The sequence below is a fragment of the Aulonocara sp. 'chitande type north' Nkhata Bay genome, linkage group LG23 (assembly GCF_057382095.1).
Source record: "Aulonocara sp. 'chitande type north' Nkhata Bay isolate Kocher_YH1m ecotype deep benthic linkage group LG23, A_spYH_male_GT1.1, whole genome shotgun sequence".
In the NCBI taxonomy this organism is placed as follows: Eukaryota; Metazoa; Chordata; class Actinopteri; order Cichliformes; family Cichlidae; genus Aulonocara; species Aulonocara sp. 'chitande type north' Nkhata Bay.
This window is the reverse complement of record NC_141365.1, coordinates 36,302,085-36,324,096: the sequence shown is the minus strand read 5'-3', so window position 1 is coordinate 36,324,096 and position 22,012 is coordinate 36,302,085. Positions and strand designations below refer to the sequence as shown.

At 39.3% G+C, this 22,012-nt stretch overlaps 1 protein-coding gene across 3 annotated transcripts in view; it reads right to left on the bottom strand.

Annotated features, from left to right (window-relative positions):
• Positions 1-2,126: 2,126 nt before the first annotated feature.
• Positions 2,127-22,012, bottom strand: part of LOC147302347 (gamma-aminobutyric acid receptor subunit beta-3-like) — an 87,649-nt gene continuing 67,763 nt past the window's right edge. For 2 of the 3 annotated variants that reach the window (XM_086283488.1, XM_086283490.1), the window contains 5 exons: positions 21,694-21,831; positions 14,708-14,860; positions 7,662-7,909; positions 6,251-6,319; positions 2,127-2,906 (listed from right to left, as the gene is read on the bottom strand). In XM_086283488.1, coding sequence (XP_086139614.1) covers positions 2,535-2,906; positions 6,251-6,319; positions 7,662-7,909; positions 14,708-14,860; positions 21,694-21,831 — 980 coding nt within the window. In that variant the 3' untranslated portion in view covers positions 2,127-2,534. The remainder of the gene's footprint in view (positions 2,907-6,250; positions 6,320-7,661; positions 7,910-14,707; positions 14,861-21,693; positions 21,832-22,012) is intronic. The other variant, XM_086283489.1, reaches the window with a different exon arrangement.

Genomic DNA, 22,012 nt, shown 5'->3' with positions numbered 1-22,012 from the left:
TGACAGACAATGTGATCATTGGTTTGAGCCCAAAACAATTATCCAGGTAGGTGAATTATAAGAAAATTAGCCCCATTTAGTGTTGCTGATGAAGTGGCAAACTATTCATAGAGACCAAAAGACTTTTTTGTACTGCCGATTTGTGGTTTTTAATTTATTAAAGTTGGGCAATTTATTTAGGGGTGGCTGTAGAGTAGGCCTTCCACTAACTCACAATTTAGGTTGGTGGTTATATCCCTGGCTGCATTAACACAGTAGTTCAGAATAGACTCATTCCTGCCGCTTGCATCCACAGCTTGTGATCACAAGTGAGGGTAGGGACATAGATCAACTGGCGAACTGCTCCAGTGCGAGCACGAGATCCCCACCTCATAGAACCAACAGAACCACATCATCTGCAAAAAGCAGTGATGAGATTCTGAGGGCACCAAAGTGGAAGCTTTCTGCCACCTGGCTATGCCTAGAAATTCTGTCCTTAGGTGTACACTACGTACAATTGCCTGTACCATGACTGAGCGTGATTGTTGTCTTACACAACTGGTGACATACTGTCATCTCACATGCCTTGTAGATTTGTTAATTACCCAACACAGTGATTTTCATCGAAACACTTATTGTGGAGTAAGTATTGGAATTGTCATCACTGGTGACAGGGTTACTGTCATACATTTTGTTGGAATTCACTGGTTTTTGCAACAGGAATTTGTCCAGGGATCAGCCAGTCAATGCAGACCTCTATGGTAATGTCTTGAGGGATCAATGCAGAACATTTAGCACGGAACTACAAAAACTGTGGTGTGTCAGCACTAAGTGCATTCAAAATGCATGTTTTCTTGACAACATCAACACAAATCTGTTTGCTAGATTTGCTTCATCCAGATTATGTAAAAGAAAATCAATCTGAAATGTTGAGATACTTGAGTGGATCCAGTGAGCAATAGAGAAACACAGGACTTCTGTTAAGTGACCTTAAAATGCACTGTTAACAGTGAATGGTACGTGAGAAGATAACCTTGAACTAAAGTCTACTGAGCCAAATTTTAAATTTTCAGAGGCCCATCCCTGGAACTTTTTGATCCCACCTCTCATAGCTATATATAGATATATATATACATGTATATATACATATACACATTTATATATATACACACCTATGAACTTATGTACAAAAAATGGGTCTTTTATTCTATTACCACAACGGAGATGGCGCAAAAGAAAACAAGAATAGATTAGGAACTCAAATGAAGACCTTAAGATGCAGAGTACAAAAATATCATAATATTTCATGAGATAAGTAATAACTGTATTGCCCAAAAGGCCCTTGGCAGTTTTCTTAAACAGTTTTTCTAGAATGTTGGAGAAATTTAAGTGCAATTCTGTCATGCTATCACTTGAAAAGTGTTGTTGGTTGAAGGTAGAAGAGGAAAGAAATGGCAGTTGTCATAGTTGTGCTTATTATTTTCTATTCCCCTTATCAAATGACCAAAAAAGTTATTTCAGCGACATTTTTTTTGTTTGGTTTTTAAGAAAAAGACACCCAAAAAATTCAGAACCTGAGTCATAATCATTCTGAACAGAGGACAAAAACCTCCGCTTCAAACTCCTAACCTCCAGCTGGTCATCGGTGGTCAGTCTAGGGTTCTGTTTAATTAACATAGGAAACGGGCACATTTGAAGAAACTATGTTACCTTTCAAATGAAGTACATTCATTTTGGCCGTACAGTTTTTTTTCTGGATGTTCCAAGTAGGTGATAAAGTCTTTAAAAAAGGGTAGATGTTAGCCTAAACCTACCCCTAAATGGGTTGCCAGTGACCTGGGGGATGTTAAGAGTTTGAAGATATTGTGTTTGGGTAAAGGTTTACCAGTTCAATGCATGATAAATTGTATTTAGTAGGAAGTATATTATTAATGCTATAAACAAACACACATTGGTTTGTTGCTGTGAAGTTGTGCTATTACCGAAGGCAAAAAGTACTCATTTTTTTTTCTTCTACGGCTGATCATTACATGCATTAATAGTGCATAGGGTAAATGATTTCTAGGAGTTGCCTGCACTTATCTGATCACCTGTGTAGTATAAAGATTTCTTACTTTTTTGATTAGAAAAATCTTTAACTTAACTGGTTCTTGTTTCTTTTTCTTTTTTGCAAATACTGTAATATTTATTCAATTGCTGGCTTTGTATCTTGCTATTTACACATTACTGAGAGGGCAAATGTGTTGGGAAATGACCGTCACAAATCCCAATTACAGTACATACTTTCAAAAATAAAAAGAACTCGGTACTAAGGGTTCAAACACTGCAAATATAAAAACAACTTAAATGAGAACTTGGTCCAAAACTCGGTAGTCTTTTCTCAGTCTCTTTTTCACTTTTGTCTTATTGTGTTACAGTCTTCAACGTGGCAGATTCCATCATGTATAAAAGCAACAGAGAAAAGGAAGAAAAACAAATGAAATGAAAAAAGTCACAAAAAAAAAACAACAACAAAAAAACAAACCAGAATAAAACACCTCAACAAAACAGTCCAATCAGACATAGTAGAGCCAGTAGATGAGGTTGAAGATTGAGAACACGGAAGGGAAAATGATCCGTGACCAGCGATCAATGGCATTTACATCCGTCAGGTCGGGGATTTTGATTTTTAACTGCGAGGACCGCCTCCGCAGGCGGCTGCGTTTCATCTGAGCGGAGCGGTCCAGGGAGTGACGGCTAGCAGAACATGGACCGACTCCGCCACTCTGCTTGCGATACTGGATGTGCGATGAGGCAGTGCTGTCCAGCTGCACCATGGACTGAGAGTTCCTAATGTCTGCCACGCTGGTGGTGATCTCACTTCCTGCCACTTCATTATGGATTTCCAGGGTGGTCAGCAGAATGTTCCCATGACCATGTGGCTCTGCCTGAATGGAGAAAGAAAACAGTTATGAATATCAGCACTTTAGGAACCTTCCCTCCAAGACCAAGAATTGAAGGAATCCTGAAAGAAAGATTTTCATGGCTGTCTGGGGTTTAAAGTCCGTACCACCCGAACCCTAGCTCCATTTGTTGGAATGATTATTTTTTTGTTTCTTGGGAGAAGAATATAATTAAAAAAAAAAAAAAAAAAGCATTTTCTGATTGCCCCTTGAGTGAGTATTAGCATTATTGTTAGGGTTGGGTCCCATCACCTTTGCAACCTAGCCCTCAAACGGTTAAAATATCTTGCATTGAAAAACGGAACTAACACTAGGAAAACAGGAAAACATACATTGCAATACAAATACTGAAGTAACAAATGGGCCTTGTTAGGCTCATTGCTACTTTGTTTCCACCAGTATGACATTGCATCTATTAGGATGCAAAAATGGGAGGCTCCTTTTAAAGCACTGTTACGCATTTTCTTTTCTTTTCTCATGCCCGACCTCATCTGAATTCCCCCATGAGATTACATATCAAACATTGTTTTTTTCTTTTATCTGAGCCCTTGTGGTTCAAACACTTTCAAAACAAAGTGTTGAAAAAGTTTCGAGGATTATTGTATTTCTTCAAAGGATGGATGGCTTAGTTTTACTCAAACTCTGCATCACATCATATAAAAATAAATAGGAGCTACCGTAGACTTCATATTAATGTTGATTTTGGCAGCTTACATAAACAAATGTATCTGTCAGGCATTGTTGACCTTTTCTGCATAAAGCCCACACAATTGTTCTATGCAATCAAAGTGAGCTTGTTCTATCAGGTGGCAGTAATGGAACATCGGCTGTCCAAAACAAGGCTAACCAATAATCCAGACTGGAAATATGTAACACCACCTGACATTCGGAGGACACTGGTCTTTATTTTTCAAGTTGTAAAAGGCAAATTATTGTAACTTTCAACTTTAAATTCACAGTATGAGATGCCCTCTTTTTTTTAAAAAAAACAAACCCATTTTTGAGTAATTTTCGATGGCTAGCTAGCTAACTTAGTTGCATGTCCGTTAACCTTGTTGAGTTTCATTAATGCACGAACACCATTCTGATTGAGACCATAAACTCAACTGAAAAGTATTTCCTGAGGTCACAGATAAGAGACAAGTGAAGAGTCATTTTCCATAGAGTTTTGTCTCTGTGGAGTTAGTCAGGATTACTCCCTCTACTCCTTATTCACTCCATTGTAGCAATGGTTTGGAGAAGCTACAACACGCTTTGGCTGAATAGCACGTTGAACGCATTTACTATATGGAATTAGGTCTTCAGTTTGCTAAAATCAAAAATGAGAAAAAAAACAAACAAAAACATATTTGTCACATTTTAACATGCAAATATTCACAGAATTGACTTTTTTTTTAAACATTGTGACTATAACTGTAATCATGTTGCATTGCTGCTGCACATTAATATGCCAATATAGTCCATGATAACACATTAAATTGCTAACCTGATACATCAGTTGAATAGAAGTTATTTCAGTTCATTCATTGTCATATTCAACAGTTAAATTCAACACAAGATACAATACATCATAATCCATGCTTATGATTATAGACAAATCAACATTAATGAAAAGTAGTGATTGCTCATGCAAATGTAGCAACTGTGGAAGTCCCATCGTTCCTTTTTGTTTGAGTTAGAATTAAAACTGCTGCAAGAAGCTTGTTATTGTGAGGTGTTTGATTTACTAATTATTAGCCTATGCACTACCCCATCCAGAAGTTTTATTTTTCATGTGCTATACACTATATTATATTTCAGAATATTTTATTGTTTTTTTTAAAGCACTGTGATCTATCTCTAGTCTGCTTACCTGGTGATGTGAAGCACTTAGCATACAGGCTTTTTTGGAAACAGGTTATACTGTTTAAAATGTCAATATACACTGATTTTCAAATCATTTAAGACATATTTTTAATTGGGAAGCATACGGCAACTTGCCCGTATGTGAAGGCAACGTTAATGCTGTACAGCAACTACAGATTTTAGAGCATCACATGCTACAATCCAGACGACACTATTTCCAGGGATGGCCTTAATTGTTTCAGAAAGATAATGCCAAAATGCATTCTAGAGATATGCCCACATCATGGCTCTTTACAAATTCCTACTCTCTCTCAGTTATATCATTTAAGAAAAGCTCTGTCAAAGAATGCCTTGTAGAGTGGTAAACATATTTTTATTGCAAATTTAATGAAAAATGTGCTAGATTAGCATATATTCTTAAAAAAAAAACATTATGGGTTTAACATTTGATAAATTGTCTTTGTACTATTTTTAATTTAACACAGGCTTTAATTAATTAGTAAATCACTCATTTCTATTTTTATTTTACACAACATTCCAAATCTTGTGGAAATAGGTAGAAATCTATCTTTGTACTTATATTCAACATGTAGTACAGCTACATTTCTGATTTTAGTGCATGTACTGCTTTCACCAGAGTCTGACTGATTTATGGTCATGCCAGTAAATGACATTATTAGCTATTTGAACAATTTGATGGTTACGTAGAGATTTTGCAATTTCCCTGTTGTCAAATGTGTCTGGGATGCCACAAACACAATAACCGAAGGAGTAAATAAATTAATGGTTATGGGAAAAGGTTAGGCAAATCTGTTTCTTTTGTGTGTCTAAAAGAAAAAATATACTATCTGATACAGCGCAATATCAGATTTTTAAATCACCAAATATGGGTATCAGTCTTAAATATCATATATCAGTCGGGCTCCAGTAATCAAGAATTACCACATAATAAAAAAGCTTATGGTGGCTACCAATCATCACTAGACTCAATACAACTTTTTGGAGTGTAATAAACCTGAGGTTAAATATGAACTGTTTTTCAAGTCTTATGTTATTAAATCAAATAAAACAGTCACTTTAGTATCTTTCTTTGTAAATATGCTGCACTCGTTCCCTATATTCAGATTAATTCATTTGTTTTGTATACCACTGTGCATGGTGGGGGACCTCTGCAGTGACTACCCACTGGCAGGTGGACTGCTTCACCACATTCTTACATGCACTGTGAAAGAAATGGCTTCACTGATGACTTCGATGAGGAAAGATATACAGACAGCATGCATTCAAAATGAGCTCTGAAAGGAGGAAACAAGTCATATCAGAAACACCAATGTGGCAAATCTGCGATGTCATGGAGATGTCTGCGATTGCTCAGTTTATCACATGGATGGAGAAATATTTTTGCATCAAGGCAAAAGAAAACGCATCCATGTCTGCTGATGATGACGGCGAATTGAAGGGTCTCACTGAACAAAACAACTCACCGAGCGTGAGTGGCGAAGACCTTTAACCTGATTGGACCGTTTTAGGGACGCGGTCCTACTACCTGCCTCCTGAGGAGATGAAGATTTTCAGCCACATGTTGGGAACAAATGTCTGAAACTTTTTTTTCTCCATTTAACCAATATATTTTGTGACTGAACACTATGAATAAAGTAAAGCAGGTAAACAGCATACAACGTTCCCCTTTTGTTATACATATCCTGATATGTGAATATGAAAGTAAAGAAACTGATAATTATTCTTGAGAATAACTAACATACAGCTCCATTGACAGGTTTAGTTATCCTGCTAGGACTGTGGACATTCATATTTTTTCAGTACAACAAAAAATGTCATGTCATTCACATTTTTCACTCATTTTCAAAAGTGTCTAACAGGCAACAATCCCCAATGTAGTACCTCACTCTTAACTGTTGAAAAGAAAAGAATCCTTTTAATTTTGAGTATTAACAAAATGCATTTGGACAAACTTATTCCACATTAATGGCGACAAATCACAAAAGCCATCAATGGAGTTATAGAACAGCACATATTAGCCCTTCTTTTCTCCTATTTTCTTGGTGCTAAAGAATGGCCATATTGACCAGCAATGGCGCTGGTACTCACATACAGCTAGAGTTGAGCAGGTACAAGTTCTGAATGATCTGGTCCACTTTTACTAGCATGCACTGCCAAAAAGAAAAAACTAACTTCTGAAAGCAGCTACATATATCACATACAAGTCCAGCATCACACCATTTCATTTGGCAAGACATTTCTCTTCAGTGTACTCACACTCCCAGAACGTTTTGGCAGCGCACCAGCTGCCGTCCAGCCGTGCTGTCGGCTATATAGCATGCTAGCAGGGTTTGCCTTTAAAGCTAAATAGACAGTGTTCAAATTTTATTCAGTATCTACAACGTATTATCACCCACGCCACATTTTATCAGCCTTCCTGCTGAGCTAAATCCTGCAACTTCTCACTTCAAACTTATAGTATATACAAAGCCTCCTATTTGGGCCTGTCTATTAACTTTTTGAAGTTACGCAAACAGTGTAACGTCAGCAACACCAGCTACACTATGGCTACATTAAGCTTAGAAAACTCTTACCTACATGTTTACTGTCAGTAGTATTCAGGTGCTGGTAACAAAAAAAATATCTTAAAACAATAAATAGTTAATTTTTAAATAACAATAACGATGGCATTTGAAATTAGAATGAAGAAGACTCGAAAGTTTTCATGTTTGGCTTTTGATTTTAAAGGCAAAGCATTTTCACTGCTGGCTTTGGTGGCAGATTCGAAATATTCACAAATATGTAACAAACTTCCCAGATTCCTTGATTTTCTCTGCTGCTGTTGTGATAATACACACCAGGTATCCAGTGATCAATAATCAAATTCAAACCTACCCTTGCCGCGTCGTACTTAGCCGCCCTCTCGTTGTTGGCCTTTTCTGCCTTCTCTGCCAGTTTCTTTTGCATTTGTGGGCCCCTCCCGAAGAAGATGTAGTTGACGAAGGCGTACTCAAGCAGGGCCAGAAAAACCATGACGAAGCAGCCCATCAGGTACATGTCGATAGCCTTAACGTAGGGGATCTTTGGGAGTGTCTCCCTCAAATGGGTGTTGATAGTGGTCATGGTTAGCACAGTGGTGATCCCTTCAAATAGAAGAAAAAACATTGTATTTTTGATCTATATATTTACAGCAAATGCCTACAGCAGAGACAACAACTGGTCTACAGATTCTCGGCAAGCACTAAAACACTTCTTCTTAAATAGAAAAAAGAGAGAAAATGAAATTGCCAGAAACGATCCTCAAGGCAACGCACTATATAGTTTGTATAGAACAGAGATGTCAGTAGCCCTCAGGAGATGTTAGCTATGGAAAATATGGTGCCAACTTTAAGAAATCCAAGTCTTGTTAAGGACGAACATGTCTACTTTAGAAAGACTAGGTAGCTGAACCAAAGGGATAACAATTGGTTGGACTGTTTATCTAATGAGGTGATGGACTGGGCTTATAAAACATGACTTAAGTTTAGTTGGTTTTATATTCAAAATCATCTTCCTGTGTACTTTTGTACCATTTGCTGGCACAGCCCCATCATCTCTAATGAATTTTCTCTATTAGGATGTTACTCTTGAAGTCTACTAGAATCCTGAAACAACAATTCACGTTTGCTCTTTCCACAAGTTTGAGATCCATGAAAGAAGGCACAGAGTAGGAGGTCAGCACGACGATCAAAAATAGAAGCCATGTCTTGACATGCTCATGAAGAAGTGATGAGGTTTTTGATTTATATGGATGCATTGTAGTGTTTTTATGCTATTGTACCTTGTTGAAAATAACAAAAATGCAGGTAGGTCTTCTGGGTCTGACTAAATAGACAATAAGAATCAAAAGAAAAGCTCAAAACATGTTAGACTGCAAAGAAGCTGAACCTAACATCTGGCTTACTTGTTGGGTGTATCTTACACACGAAATATTTAAAAACCCACTTGCATGTAGTATGCCATTGCTGCCCTATATAATCGCATATCTTGGCTTACCTCATTAAAACAAACAAACAAAAAACCCTCACCTCTCGGACTGTTATCCTTTTAATTGAGGCTTTTAAACTAATCACAGTAACATTACTGGATTTAGATCACTCAGCAAAATGTTTCAAAGACAAACTGTGGAGGAAGTCTGTTTTTTTTTTCTCCGAGGCTTCCTCATGACCAATCTTCATAATCAATCCTGGATGGTATATCTGACGCTTAATTAGTCCGAGACTGTCTTTAAACAGATGCTGCTGTCTCGACCGAAACCTTAAGGTCACACTGAAAACTCCAGCAGATGTCTTTGTCGTTACTACAGTAACAAGGCTATTTTTACAAAAAACATGTTTGTACTGTGGCTGTTTCCATTGCTAGTTACGAGCACGACTGACCTGGCAGAGAAAAAAAAAGATTATGGTGCTTGCTATCATCAAGAACCAGAGAAACAGCAAGAAATAGCAGCAAGGGTGAGGGCATGTATTTGATTTGAAAATCCTAAAACAATTTGCCCGTTGTAAACAGGATTAAATATAAAAGCGATCAGCAGGCACAAGCTGCTAGGTAGGTGCACAAAGTCTGCCTCATTGAAATTCAAAGGTCTGCCTTGTAACATCCAACTGCCCCCTTGGTTACCAAGCAGAAATAACTCATCAGAATAGTGTTGCATGTATCTAGCCCCCAGCTCCTGGTAACCTTAACTACTAGGGATAAAACACACCATTGACAGTAAGAGCACCTTCACACATGGCAGAACGACAGCATGAGGTGAGCCTCGTAAAATTCTAGCCACATATAGAACTGGATGAGGGTCAATGCATTTTACGATGACCCCTGAGCACCCACCGTAAGAAAGGATGGGCAAACAGCATGAACACTGAATTCTCTTTAACTCACACAAAGGTTTTTGGTTCATGTGCCATAAAGTAGAGCAACGAGACATGGAGCAGTCAGAGGGGGGTCGCGGAGGAGGGTGCAGGAGAGCTAAGGTCTGTCCAAGCCTTCGTGTGATTTATTGGCACATTACAAGGCTAAACAGCACTCGCGTGTGTGCACTGCAGGTCTGAATGCGCATGAGCTTGCTCGCACGTGCACGTGCTCAGTGCCACCACCCGTACTGGATGGTGCAATCTGGTTTTCTTTTTTTTCCCTCCACATAATGACAGTCTTGTTCTTTATAGGTGTTTGCTGAGCTGTACCATTAATCTCTGTCCTTCGCTCCCTCTCTTCTTCCAGTCCTCACTTCCTTTCATTTGCCCCCTCCCTCACTCCCTGTTCGGACAATTTAATCAAGGGGCCACGCGCATGTGGGCCTCCCTCCTCTTTCATCACGGTGTTACACTCTTTGGGGAGAAATATAGTTTGATGGGGTTTCTCTTGCTCCCTTTCCTTCTGGTCTCTCCCCTCCTCCTTCCCCCCACCTTGTCTTGTCTCATTGTTCCCCGCTTCTTAATCTTGCCATCATTTTGTGGTGATTTCCCTCTTTGCTCACGCAGCACATTTTTTTAAGAGTCCCCTCCCCCACCTTTCTCTTGTTATATGTCCCCAAATCTCTTTTCCACCCAAACAGCTGGAACAAAGGCGCACGGCAATCAAATCTCCTCTAATCATGTGCCAATAGGCCATTAGGAACACAGCTCCACATTATGAAAAGAGAAAAAGATATATTATACAGAATCCCGTTATGCCTGTAAAATGACAGGCACAGGAGGTAAATCAAAGCAGTGTTAATTGAACACTTCAATTCATCACTTGCAGACAGCGCAAACTGTCAGTCTGATAGGACTGCATGCGCCCCGCGTGCAGTCCTATCAGACATAAAAATGTAGTAATACGTCCATAAAGATGTGGTTTGACAATCATTAGAAAAATGTCTTTGTTCTTCAAGGGGTACAGGCAGTCTAGTAGGACTGCAAACTAAACTAAACAGATATACTTACATCTTGGAAAGCTAAGAAAACTTGGCAGCAGTCTGTAGAGTTTCAGCTTTGGCATTTGAAGTTCTGGGGCAGAAAGCAGAACTCTACTGACATACTTCTACTTTTTCTGACATTAAAATTAAGTTATTTTAGTGCATGCGCAACAAAAGTGGTAACTAGCATGGCTGTTGAGGGCACTGGAGCTAAGTGACTGATGAACATGAACAGATGATTTTGGAGCAAATAGGTCTCTATCTCAAACTTTGGAAACTACCCCTTATGTGCCTTTGTAACTTAAGAGGTCACTCAGTAGCTTGTAGAGTTATTTTGTACCCTTAATGACAAGTTTTGACGCCTCAGTATATATCAATAAAGATGTGTTTTTTGGGGGGCTACTCCCAGTAGATGTCCAAGGGGTAAGAGTTAAAGATTTATCAGACCTTCTAAGTTCTCACTGGTGATCCACACATCAGTGGCCTCTCTGTGCTGAGCATGCTTTCCCCTCTGCGTGTGGGTTTTCTCAGGGTATTGCTTCTTCTTTCACAGTCCAAAGACATGAATGTTAGATTAACTCACGATTCTAAAGTGGCTTGAGGTGTGAATCTGAGAATGAATGGTTACCTGTCGGTTTTAGCCCTGTGACTGACTGGTAACCTGCCAATGGTGTATCCCACCTATCCAAATGGATAGATGGTTATGATATGTATTATCTAATCTAAAACAGCCTGACATTGGAATTGTAGCACACTGTCTATAAACTTTAACCTCTCAACATTCACCAGGTCAACATTAAACTGGTTAGATGTTAGATGAGGTTAGATGCTAAACACAGCCATCATCAGGAAGTATAAAATTGACCTTTCAAATCAACTCTCTTACATGTAGTCGGCCTTTTGCTAAAAGATCTTCATCTCTTAATAGGTAAAAATTCCATATGAAAATTTCAAAAGTTTGAACAAACATATACTGATTTCAAACTTATGTGTCTTATGTTACTCTAAAAGTGTTCTTGTACAGCTAACTGTACCCTAACTGTACACATAATACAAGTATGAATAAAGGTCCTGACTGTGGAAAAAAGCTTGCAACCAGATTAAGGTGCAAGCAGGTAATTTGTAACTTTGCAATCCTTTGGAATTGCTCAGGAAAATGAGATTCTCCTTCAAACAATTCAATTGTTTGCCTGCTGCCTCCTGGAATTGATTTCCTCCTGATCATTACACTGCTTTTACCGGCAGGTGTGTGCACACACATAGACACAAAGAGCAATCCATGCACACACACACAGCCTCTTCCACAATCAAGATATCTGCTGAAAGCTCAAAAAGGTCCATCAGGAGTAGAGAATGGACCTCTGGTTGCCTTTCGCCTGTCGAGCTACATGCCGGATATTGCAGCTATCACACATACAAAAAAAGCAGACATACACTCCAAGGCATACGATAATGACCGGATATTGCATACATGCCTTGACGAAAAGATACGTAAAGAAACCGTGCAGTAAAAGAGAAGTATATGCACACACACACACACACACACACACACACACACACACACACACACACACACACACACACACACACACACACACACACACAGATTCCCTCCAGGGTAGCAGGGGAACAGATGGATGCTGCTGAAAGGTAATGGATCAAAACATGTTTTCCAAAAAGCATTATGATGTGTTAAGGTCATTACTGGTCCATTATCTATCCTTACAAACTGAACTGAAGGACTGAAGCAGCAATCAATTGGCATGGCCAGATTGAACTATTTGGCCCCTGGGCAAACATTTACTGCTCACCCATCTCCAGCCACACCTGAAAGTTTCCGTCAAGTTTGTCCACAACGGCAGAGCAGCACTGCAGATTTATTGCCTGTCTTTGGATTTTGGACAACCAACCTCAAAAGGTCACCTTACACTTTTAGAAGCTGAATAATTACCCAATCAGTCATCAACTGATTCGTTTAAATCTTTAGTTGCAGCCAAACTTGACTACTTGTTGGCTACTACTGCCAACTGATTACAGTCTGGGATTTTAAAGGTCTGGCCCCTTCTGCCTTAATTTGCCTAGTTGGGATAGTTAAGTGTTATGAAAGCATTTTATGAAAAGTCAATAAAGGAAAACAACTACAAATATTCCTAATTCAAGATTAGCACATAAAGCTGTGCTTTCATTTTCCATGGCATCATTTATTTAGCACAACTTGGAATTTCTTTTTTTTTTTTGGAAAAGTTTGCCGGTTGCGGAGGCTTTGCTGCATGAATCCGTGGCTTGTTGCCAGTTCAGAGAGAGTCTTCTCTTTTCACTGTGAAATGGCTCCAAAATAGTCCCTGAAGGGTATCTGACAATGTTAGTTCTCTCCAACCACCTACAGCATCTCTAACAATGGGAAATCTTACTAACGAAAGGCTCACCATCTCATCATCTGTTTGGTTAAAAATGTGTTACTTCGTTTAACCAGTAGCGTTAAACAATGATATTTCACACAATTGTTATATTATGTAACACACTTTCTGACATATTGTTAGAACAAAAATGATTAGAGAACTAATAAAGACTTAGATCAGACTGCTCTAAAAGGTTATACTAATACTGGGGGACAGAGTGTAAATGGTGGTGACTATCCAGATAAGCAAGTAAGCAACACACAACTGATTGTGTATTACATGTTGAACTTATCTGGATTTATGCAGAGTGGCTGTCTGATTGCATCTATTTCATATCTAAATTATTTATCACTCCAATGCTGTAAAAAAAACACACATCCATTTTCTTTCTTTGTTGTATGTATGACTGACATTTCTTGCTTCGTAAGAGTAGACATTGCTGAAACACAAAAATTTGAGGAAATATCAACATCTGTTCATTTGTGGCGTAATCTTACCACAAACCGCTTTGATCCATCGAATAATGTCACAGTTTTCACTATGTTTGCTGGGTAGTTAAACTCCATAAAGTAGTGATTTGCTCAAAGTAACCAAAACGTTATTTTGCTAACTGCAAAGCAACATTGAAGTTAGCATTAGCAATTACAAAGTTGAGAACAGTGTAACTCGGGACTCGCCCACTTCAAGTCACCAGTGGTTATTTTGCCTGTCGTCACTTGAAGTGATCTCTGGTTGCCATGTTGCTGCTAATAAATGTTCAACACAATCTTAGTACAGACAGTATGCTGTTTTTACAGCAGTATTCACAGCTAGTACTTACGGCTAAACATGGTTTATGGCTACCTTGCATAATATTAGCGCTAACAAAAGCTATATCACATATACTTCTTTTGAGTTTCATCTTGTTTTGGGGTTTATAAAAACTAAAGGAAGAGACCACCCTCTCTCAGAAATAGGCAGTAGAGCTGTTTCCTTACTCCTTACGCTTGAACTGGACCTCTGTTATTTAGAGGTGTAGCTTAATGAACACTTAATTACCTATTTAGCATGTCAAGTATGAGTGTTGTGGAAAGCACTATGTATAAATTGCACCTGAGATATTACCTTGGCTGCCTTCATATCCTGACCATTGCACTTGCCTGATGTGTGGTCGGCTCAGCTTTACACAAAGGCAAAACTATGCTTCAGCCTCCAGCTTGAAATCTCCATAATTACATACCACTGACTTGTTTACTTGATCTCTGCATTGTTGAGTGCTACTAAACTGCACCACTCAAGTAGAGGTTAAATAATGCCCATTAGATATGTGATGAATTTGTAGCTCGTGAAGGCTTCTCAGTGAATTTGTACTTTTGCCCTACAGAAACTGTCACAATGGATAAAAACAGTCCATTAAGACATACAGGATGGCACTTTTCCTCAAATCTATCACCATTTAGTCCATCCATTTACAGGCCAGTTCCCAAAGCTCAGACACAATAACAGGAGAAGTTCAGACTATTTTGGGAATCAAGCTGAAGGAAGAAAGGCAGCTTCTGATTTCTATCAGTCCCCGACCTCATCTGAGAAAGAAAAATACTTGCTCTTAAACAGTCACCACTACTTACCTAGAGCCACTCTGGCTGCTGACGCATCATAGTTTATCCAGAAGGACACCCAGGAGAGGATGGTAATTAGGATTGATGGCATGTACGTCTGCAAAATAAAGTAGCCGATGTTCCTCTTCAGCTTGAAGCTCAGAGACAGTCGAGGGTAGGCACCTTAAGATAAGCGAGACAGAGACGAGTGGTTGAGAGATAAAGTAGGCAAGAACCTCTGAAGGTTCATGGCGTGTAATATAAAAACTGGTAAAATGAAACATATTAACATCCCTTAGACGTTATTTTTGCATTCACTTGATAATGTTTTAACTTTGTTCTTCTGAGAAGCATGCAGGGACACCTCGTGTTTTTGTTTCAGTTTCCACAGCAACCCCAGCAGCATGGGTCGCCATGGTAACAAGCATCCCCTTCAAACGCGCAAACGCACACTGACTCGCTCTCACACGCGCACACAAAACTGCAGTCATGCATCAGAGAGATGTGACACAATATTCAGGACGGTGATAAAAATTTCACCACGTTTTGATTTATCAATTCTCCACATCATCCACCTCCATAATTCATGGGTGGATTCTGAAGGATTCGGCATTACAAGAATGCTGAGCTTTATAAATGCATGTAGCGGTGCTTCAGAGGCTTCATAAGTCAGGAATTTCAAATTATAGCGCTGCTTTTGAGAGAGCATTTTTGCCATTAATTTTTTTTCCATGACCTGAAATATAAACAGAGTCTGTGCATGACTGTGCATGAAGCGCTGATATAAATGGCGTGGCACGGTTTCTCATCAATCTCCTAGCATTATGTCTCTATATAGATTTTATCTATGGCTTGTTACTCCCACTATTCTTAGACATTTTTCCATTTTTGTTTTATATTGGAGGAGAAGTGGGGCCCATTATGCTGTAATTGCCAATCCGTGGGTGTCAGCCAAAGCTACTTATGGTGAGCGTGGGTCCAATCGACTACACACTTGTGTGGAGTTTCATAGAGTCACTTAAAAAAAAAACAAAAAAAAAAACAACCCACACCCAATCTCATTAAGATTCAGCACCAGCTGTATGTTAGATAGCAATAAAAATGGCAACATATAATTTCAAAAACAGGCCATACATCAAATGTTATTATGTACTCTAAGTGCTATTGACTGATTTGACTTTTTAAAGCATTCAGCACCCACAAACCCCATTTTATATCATGATGGATCAGTGGAATTATTTAGTATGTCATGCACAAAGCCCACATTAACTCATTATACTCCCAAAACAGTCTCGCACCAGCAGGCTATAATGCAGTGTTGGCCCAACTGGTCTATATGGGATTTGTTTATTATACTGAAGATATTCATAGTTCCCAGAAAGTGAATCCTACTAGGCTTAAATTCATTATTTTTCCACCTACCTATCAAATTTTTATCACCAACAAACAAATGAACAACAAAGTCTATACATGTACCACAAACACATACCAGACAATATACATGTACACTGAAGTCAACATGAAGAAAAATATTCTTTATTGATGCAAAAAAGACGTTTTTCCCTTGACCTTCGTGCCTTCATGAGTTCTGAAATATTTTTTAAAAAGGTCCCTGAAACATAATGATTTTTGCTTGTCTTTCGGTTTTCATTTAATTTATTTATCAAGTAGATAACATTTGTTCAGTTTTAATGCCACTTTTATTTCTTTTTATTTCTATAACTGCGTCCTTCAAGATAAAAACCATGTAGAAATACAGAAGTATATAGACAAAAGGACTAGGCCACCTACACATTACCCCTGCAGGAACTGCCATGCCATGAAGCTCCTGGCGCACAGTTTTAGTGCTGATCTTAATGCCAACTCAGCAGAGTGTTGGCAACTTTTACACACTTTGCACCTGAGCACTTGGTAACCCTGCTTTGGGACTTTACACAGCCACTTCATGGCTGAATTCCTGTGGCTCCTAAAGCATTTGCACTTTGCATTAAAACCAGCTTATCGTGGAATATCTAAGAGGGTAGAATTTTCATCAGTTGACTTACCAACCTATTTGTTTACCGCACTAAAATTCAGTGAGCTCTTTCGAATGACCCACTTTTTGACAAAATTCAGATTATGAGGTGTGGCCTGATAGTTTTGTCCATCTAGTCCAGAGGTCTCCAACCTTTTTTGCACCACGGACCGGTTTAATGTCAGAATAATTTTACGGACCAGCCTTTGCGGTGTCGCGGATAAATACAACAAAATAAAATGATACGACCAAGACAAAAACTGTGGTATTTTGTAAATATAATAATAAACGCAAATTCACTGTGTAATTGTGTAACTTATTTCTCCAGAAATGTGCCAACAACACAGAGTAACATCCTCCTCGCTGCCTCTTAATGCTCTCTGATCGCTATGGTAACGCGTAAATATTTCTTTCAAAATAAAACAACTACAACATGGGAAAACACCCAGGGAAACCGAGCTAACGATAAAAACCCTGAAAACCATAAATTTCACACCCGAGCCTCAACTCTCGGGGCCCGGTGCCAAATGACTCATTACGAATGACTCGACTAATTAGAAACATGAACACATGCTAAAGTAATATTACACCTAACTAGGTGTAATAAAATATCCCAAATTATCCCATCACTTCCACTTACAAATAAATACAAGTAAAGCATGTAAGCCTAAAGTAGGGATTTTGGTGTTAACAGATCCTCGTGCCAATTTGATTGGTTGTTCCAAAGTTATCTCACCAAGCACCAGACATCCATGGATGTTGTTTGGTATATTTGGTTTTCCAGTCAGCTTAACAACAATCAAATCTAAAGTAAAAGCTACATCTTAGGGTTAGAGACACAAGTTGTTGGTTTGAGAGTCTAACCCTTGTCAATATCGGCAAGAACGTTTATGTAGGCAGGTTTGTCAGAACTGGAAAGGCTCTCTAATCCTGTAAAGACTTTACTGATTAGTTTATGGGTTCAGTCAATCATTTTGGGTTATACTGAATAAAAGAAAAAAAATAATTCGATTTCTAAAGGAGGCATATCTAGGGTGTGCTCACTAGCTGACACATTGCCCCAATACTGTGTGATTGTGAAATTTTACCTGGATGTATTGATTAAAATGAGTTACAAAAAACCTTATTTGGCCAAAACGAAGAATTTGACTCCGTTTGACTTTCACTAATCAACTGATTAGTTGCTTAAATGATTCACTGATCAATTAATTGTCTCAACTAGCTAATTCCATAAGCTTCTGTGTTTAATTCTTTGTGCAACTTTAACCAAAGCTTCATCTCACAGTCGAGCATATGTTAGCGTTCATATAAATACACAAAGTATGCGTTGTTTATCACATTCAATGATTCTCCAATATTTACAGTTTTGGCAGCAGTGAATAAACTCCACACATGCTGAACCTACACTTCACTGCAGTGTGAATATAGGAACAGACTGTGGCAATATCCCATTCACTCTTTTAGATGCAGCTTTAATGGCAACTCCTCCAGCCTAAATCGGAGCAGAGTATCTCCGCAGTAGCAGATGCAGAAGTGGCTCAGAAAAAGAGGAGGCTGAGGTTCACTTGTGTGTGGGTGTAGAGCAGTACTGGCTGTAACTGCTATACCAAACAACATCGGCAAGTGGGAGGAACACCATGTGCGAGGGCGGGGAGGAGAGGGAGGACGGAGAAGAGGGGGAAAAAAACAGAAAAGGCGAAGAGTTAAGGTGATGATGGCAGTCATATAGTGGAGTCTGGGTAAGGCTGAAGGTGGTGACTTTTTTTGTCTGCTTTGACACGCTGATCGCAGGAGTGTTACTGTCAAGGTTTAGAAGCAATGAGAGGCTGTGTTGTATCCACTGACAGTTTGATTCTGGCAATGAGACGCATCTTTAAGGGATCCACTGACCCCATACGCGCCAATCTTGCACTGGATCCTGCTGCTCAAGCTTTCTTTATGAAGGTTGTTTTTTTAGCTTTCCGTGTTTTTATGTTGGGCTGACTACCTGCAGCTCAGATGAAGCACTGCATGATATAACTGTTTGCATTACTGGCTTTTAAAAGTGTATCGCAAGTATGCAGCAGAAGTCTTAGTGAAGTCTTTTTTTCTAATACCGTTGCTCGGCAAAAGTGAGCCAGATTTGTCCTTGTGCGCAGTCTGCAAAAGCTTCTTAATGAATTTCAGTCCTACATTAATTAAAAATGAGTACTTTCAGGGCTTTTTTTTCTAAAGCTGTTAACGAAGCATTTCTTGTTTTCTAAAACACACAAACTCGAAGGTATATTCGAGGCTTAAAGAACAACGAGTCACAGAATTAAAGCCACCCGCTTAGTATTTTGTTGCTTCTCTGTTCTGCCAAAAAGAGCTCTGACCTCCTGATGCACACACAGAGGATCTCTGGGGGTGCCGGACTTTGGATCCATTAGGTAACATCAGTGAATCAAGCTTGTTCTGATGCTTGATTGGTTTGGGACTAAGCGAGCTTTGTTGTGTTCCTTGAGTTGTTCCTGAGCAGACTTTTGAAACCATGGTAGCAACATCCATCTTTTCTATACAGTCTATTAAATGTTACCTAACTCAGAAATGTTGCCCTAGTGGCCATACAAGCATTTCCATACGGACATGCAGATATTACCCTCGCATGCAAACAGACAGTTTGTGTGTGTTTAAATGAGAAACACTGATGTGTTGAGGGCCTCATTTCACATGAATTTATGATGCCCTGAAACCCGGGTTTTTTTTCTTGCAGCGAGCAGGGTAGTTGGCATCCAAGCACACCTTTTAAAAGCACTAAGAAAAGTTATATTAAAGAAAGCCCGGAGGGAAAACAGGAGGAAGAGAAAAGAGGGAGAGAGATAGTGACAGATTGGAGGGATAGCAGGAAAGGAAAAAAAGGGAAGGGAACTAAAGGCTTGCTAGTGGCACATGACATGGACAAGACCTGATCATTAGGCAGCCTGGCAGGGAGCCTTTGATGTGCTTCACACATCCTGAGCGGGCGAGCAGACCACCGGACATTAAAATAATAGCCACCACCCACAAGGGACAAGCCGCCTCTCATAAACAAGAGACGCGCTTGCATCGGCACACTTACATGTGATTCACATGAAGGGCAGAGACACCCGCGTATGATGGTAAATGGAAAGCAGCCGCACGTGCAGTACAGACAGAGAAAGGTGCACGCGTGCTTCAACAGCATCTCAGCATGAAAAAACAGAAAATAACACAGAACGGCCACAACAGAAATGTTACGCACGCCCGAGAAGGCAAACAAAGAGTGATTTACTGTGCATGTCCTTTTCAGACCCAGCGTGGCACTTCCTCATGAGCATAACTTCTGTGAGAAATTACATTATTACTAAATGTCACACAGCTTTTATTTCCGAGGCTCCGGAGAAGCCGCCTTTCTCGATGTGTCCCCTCTGACCAGATTATATGGTCGCTGGTTTCGAAATGTTCATAAACACTCTGCGTTCCGGCGTAAATGTACATATTCAGTAACAGTCTGATTCATTTTGGACCTCAGTGGATGGGCGACGTGTCAAATCAAAGTTCATGGAATATGATTGAAATGAGGATTACTTGTTAAAATAGCTCCTCTACAGCGATCTGACACACATGAATTAGAACATGAAATGTGATACGGTAAATCCTTCATATACATTGACTTTACAAGTTGCCTTAACCTGTCATTTTGCCTTCTAACTATACTGAAACTCTTCCTCAGTGTTTCTTGTCATCCACATTTCATTAGAGGTTAAAGGTCATTTGATGATAAATAAGGTCTGAGATCTGCTGGCTCGTGACAATCTGTTTATGCTTCGTGTTTCTGAAAGGGAAAAAAATCTGCCCACATATCGGACTATCACAATATTTGAATCACTGAATATCGGCTGGGCTCTAGCAGCAGGATGCTTTGTAGTGCAGCGGGAGATTTTAGCCCACAGAGAGTGAATATAGTAGGGTGTAACAGTATTAAAGTAACATCCTCATCCTCAAGTGTTTGTCACTGTATTGTGATGACAGTGAATGAAGCTATACAAATAATTCAAAAAATGTTGATACAACTTTTATGTTAAGATACAATTTTCTTTCAAACCTACATCAATTTAGTTGTTTCAACATGAGCGATTTCTGAAAGGAACAACATTTCAGATCAGATCTGCAAACAGCTGTGTGACTGTTTAATATCATTTTTTGTCCCATCTTCCTCCCCTCAATCCCAGCTGTTCAGCAGGCTGCCTTGCCAGAGTCTGGTTCTGCCGGAGGTTTGTTTCCTGTTAAAAGGGAGTTTTTTCTTCCCACTGTCGCCAAGTGGTCACTCATAGGGGTTGCCTAGTTGCTTGGGCTTTCTCCCCATTATTTTAGGGTCTTTACCTTACACTATGAAGCATCTTGAAAGGATAGCTGTTGTGGTTTGGGGCTATATAAATCATATCGTATTATCTATATAAAACTGAATTGAAACTGAGGTTTTCATAAATAATAACTACAAACTTAGACATTCATGTCTTTAATTATGACTATTTATTATTATTGTATTTGAAACCAATTTTTCAGGGGCTTCTCAATCAGACTGCTGCAATCACACTGACTTGATAAGAGTCTTCAGCTACATTTCCTACTGATAGCACAATAACTGAACCATTACATCCATTAAACTTCACCTCTCTGGGTCAAGAACTGCCAGAAGTGGGCATGATATACTTTCTAATTTACCACATGTCCCGCTTAAGCACCATTCCAACAAGCTTGCGTTGCCTACTGCTGCATGAGGGATACTTCAAAGACGGCGCATTTCCTCATTTCAATCCAATTAAAAGCACCAATATATATATTATATCTGTTGATATAAGATCAACAGACATTTTGGCATGTTTGCTGCAGAAACGGATGGAATAATCAGCTCCCGAAAACAGGCCAGTGCATGAAATGGACAATATGATCTAAAATGTCACATCCTCTAGTTAGCCTCACCGTGCATTATTCCCAGAGGTAATCCAGCTGATGAAGCATTTACCTGTGGAAAAGACTACGTTCTTGGACACCAGCTTGTAATCGACAATGGAGAACTGAGGCAACTCGATCCGTGTCACCCCCGTCACAGCCGACTCGCCTCCCTTCCAGTAGAACTCGATGTCGTCTGTGGTGTAGCCATCTGTAGAAGAAGACGTGCGCAGACACACACACACATGCACACCAAGGTGTAACCATCTGTCTAACCATCACTGGAGACCAAGACATGCAGTGTTGCTGATCATCCAACTGGGCTGTCATTTGGGAAGGAAATAAAAAAACACTTTTGAAGTTGTTTCCAAGTACCAGGCGCTTTTCTTAAT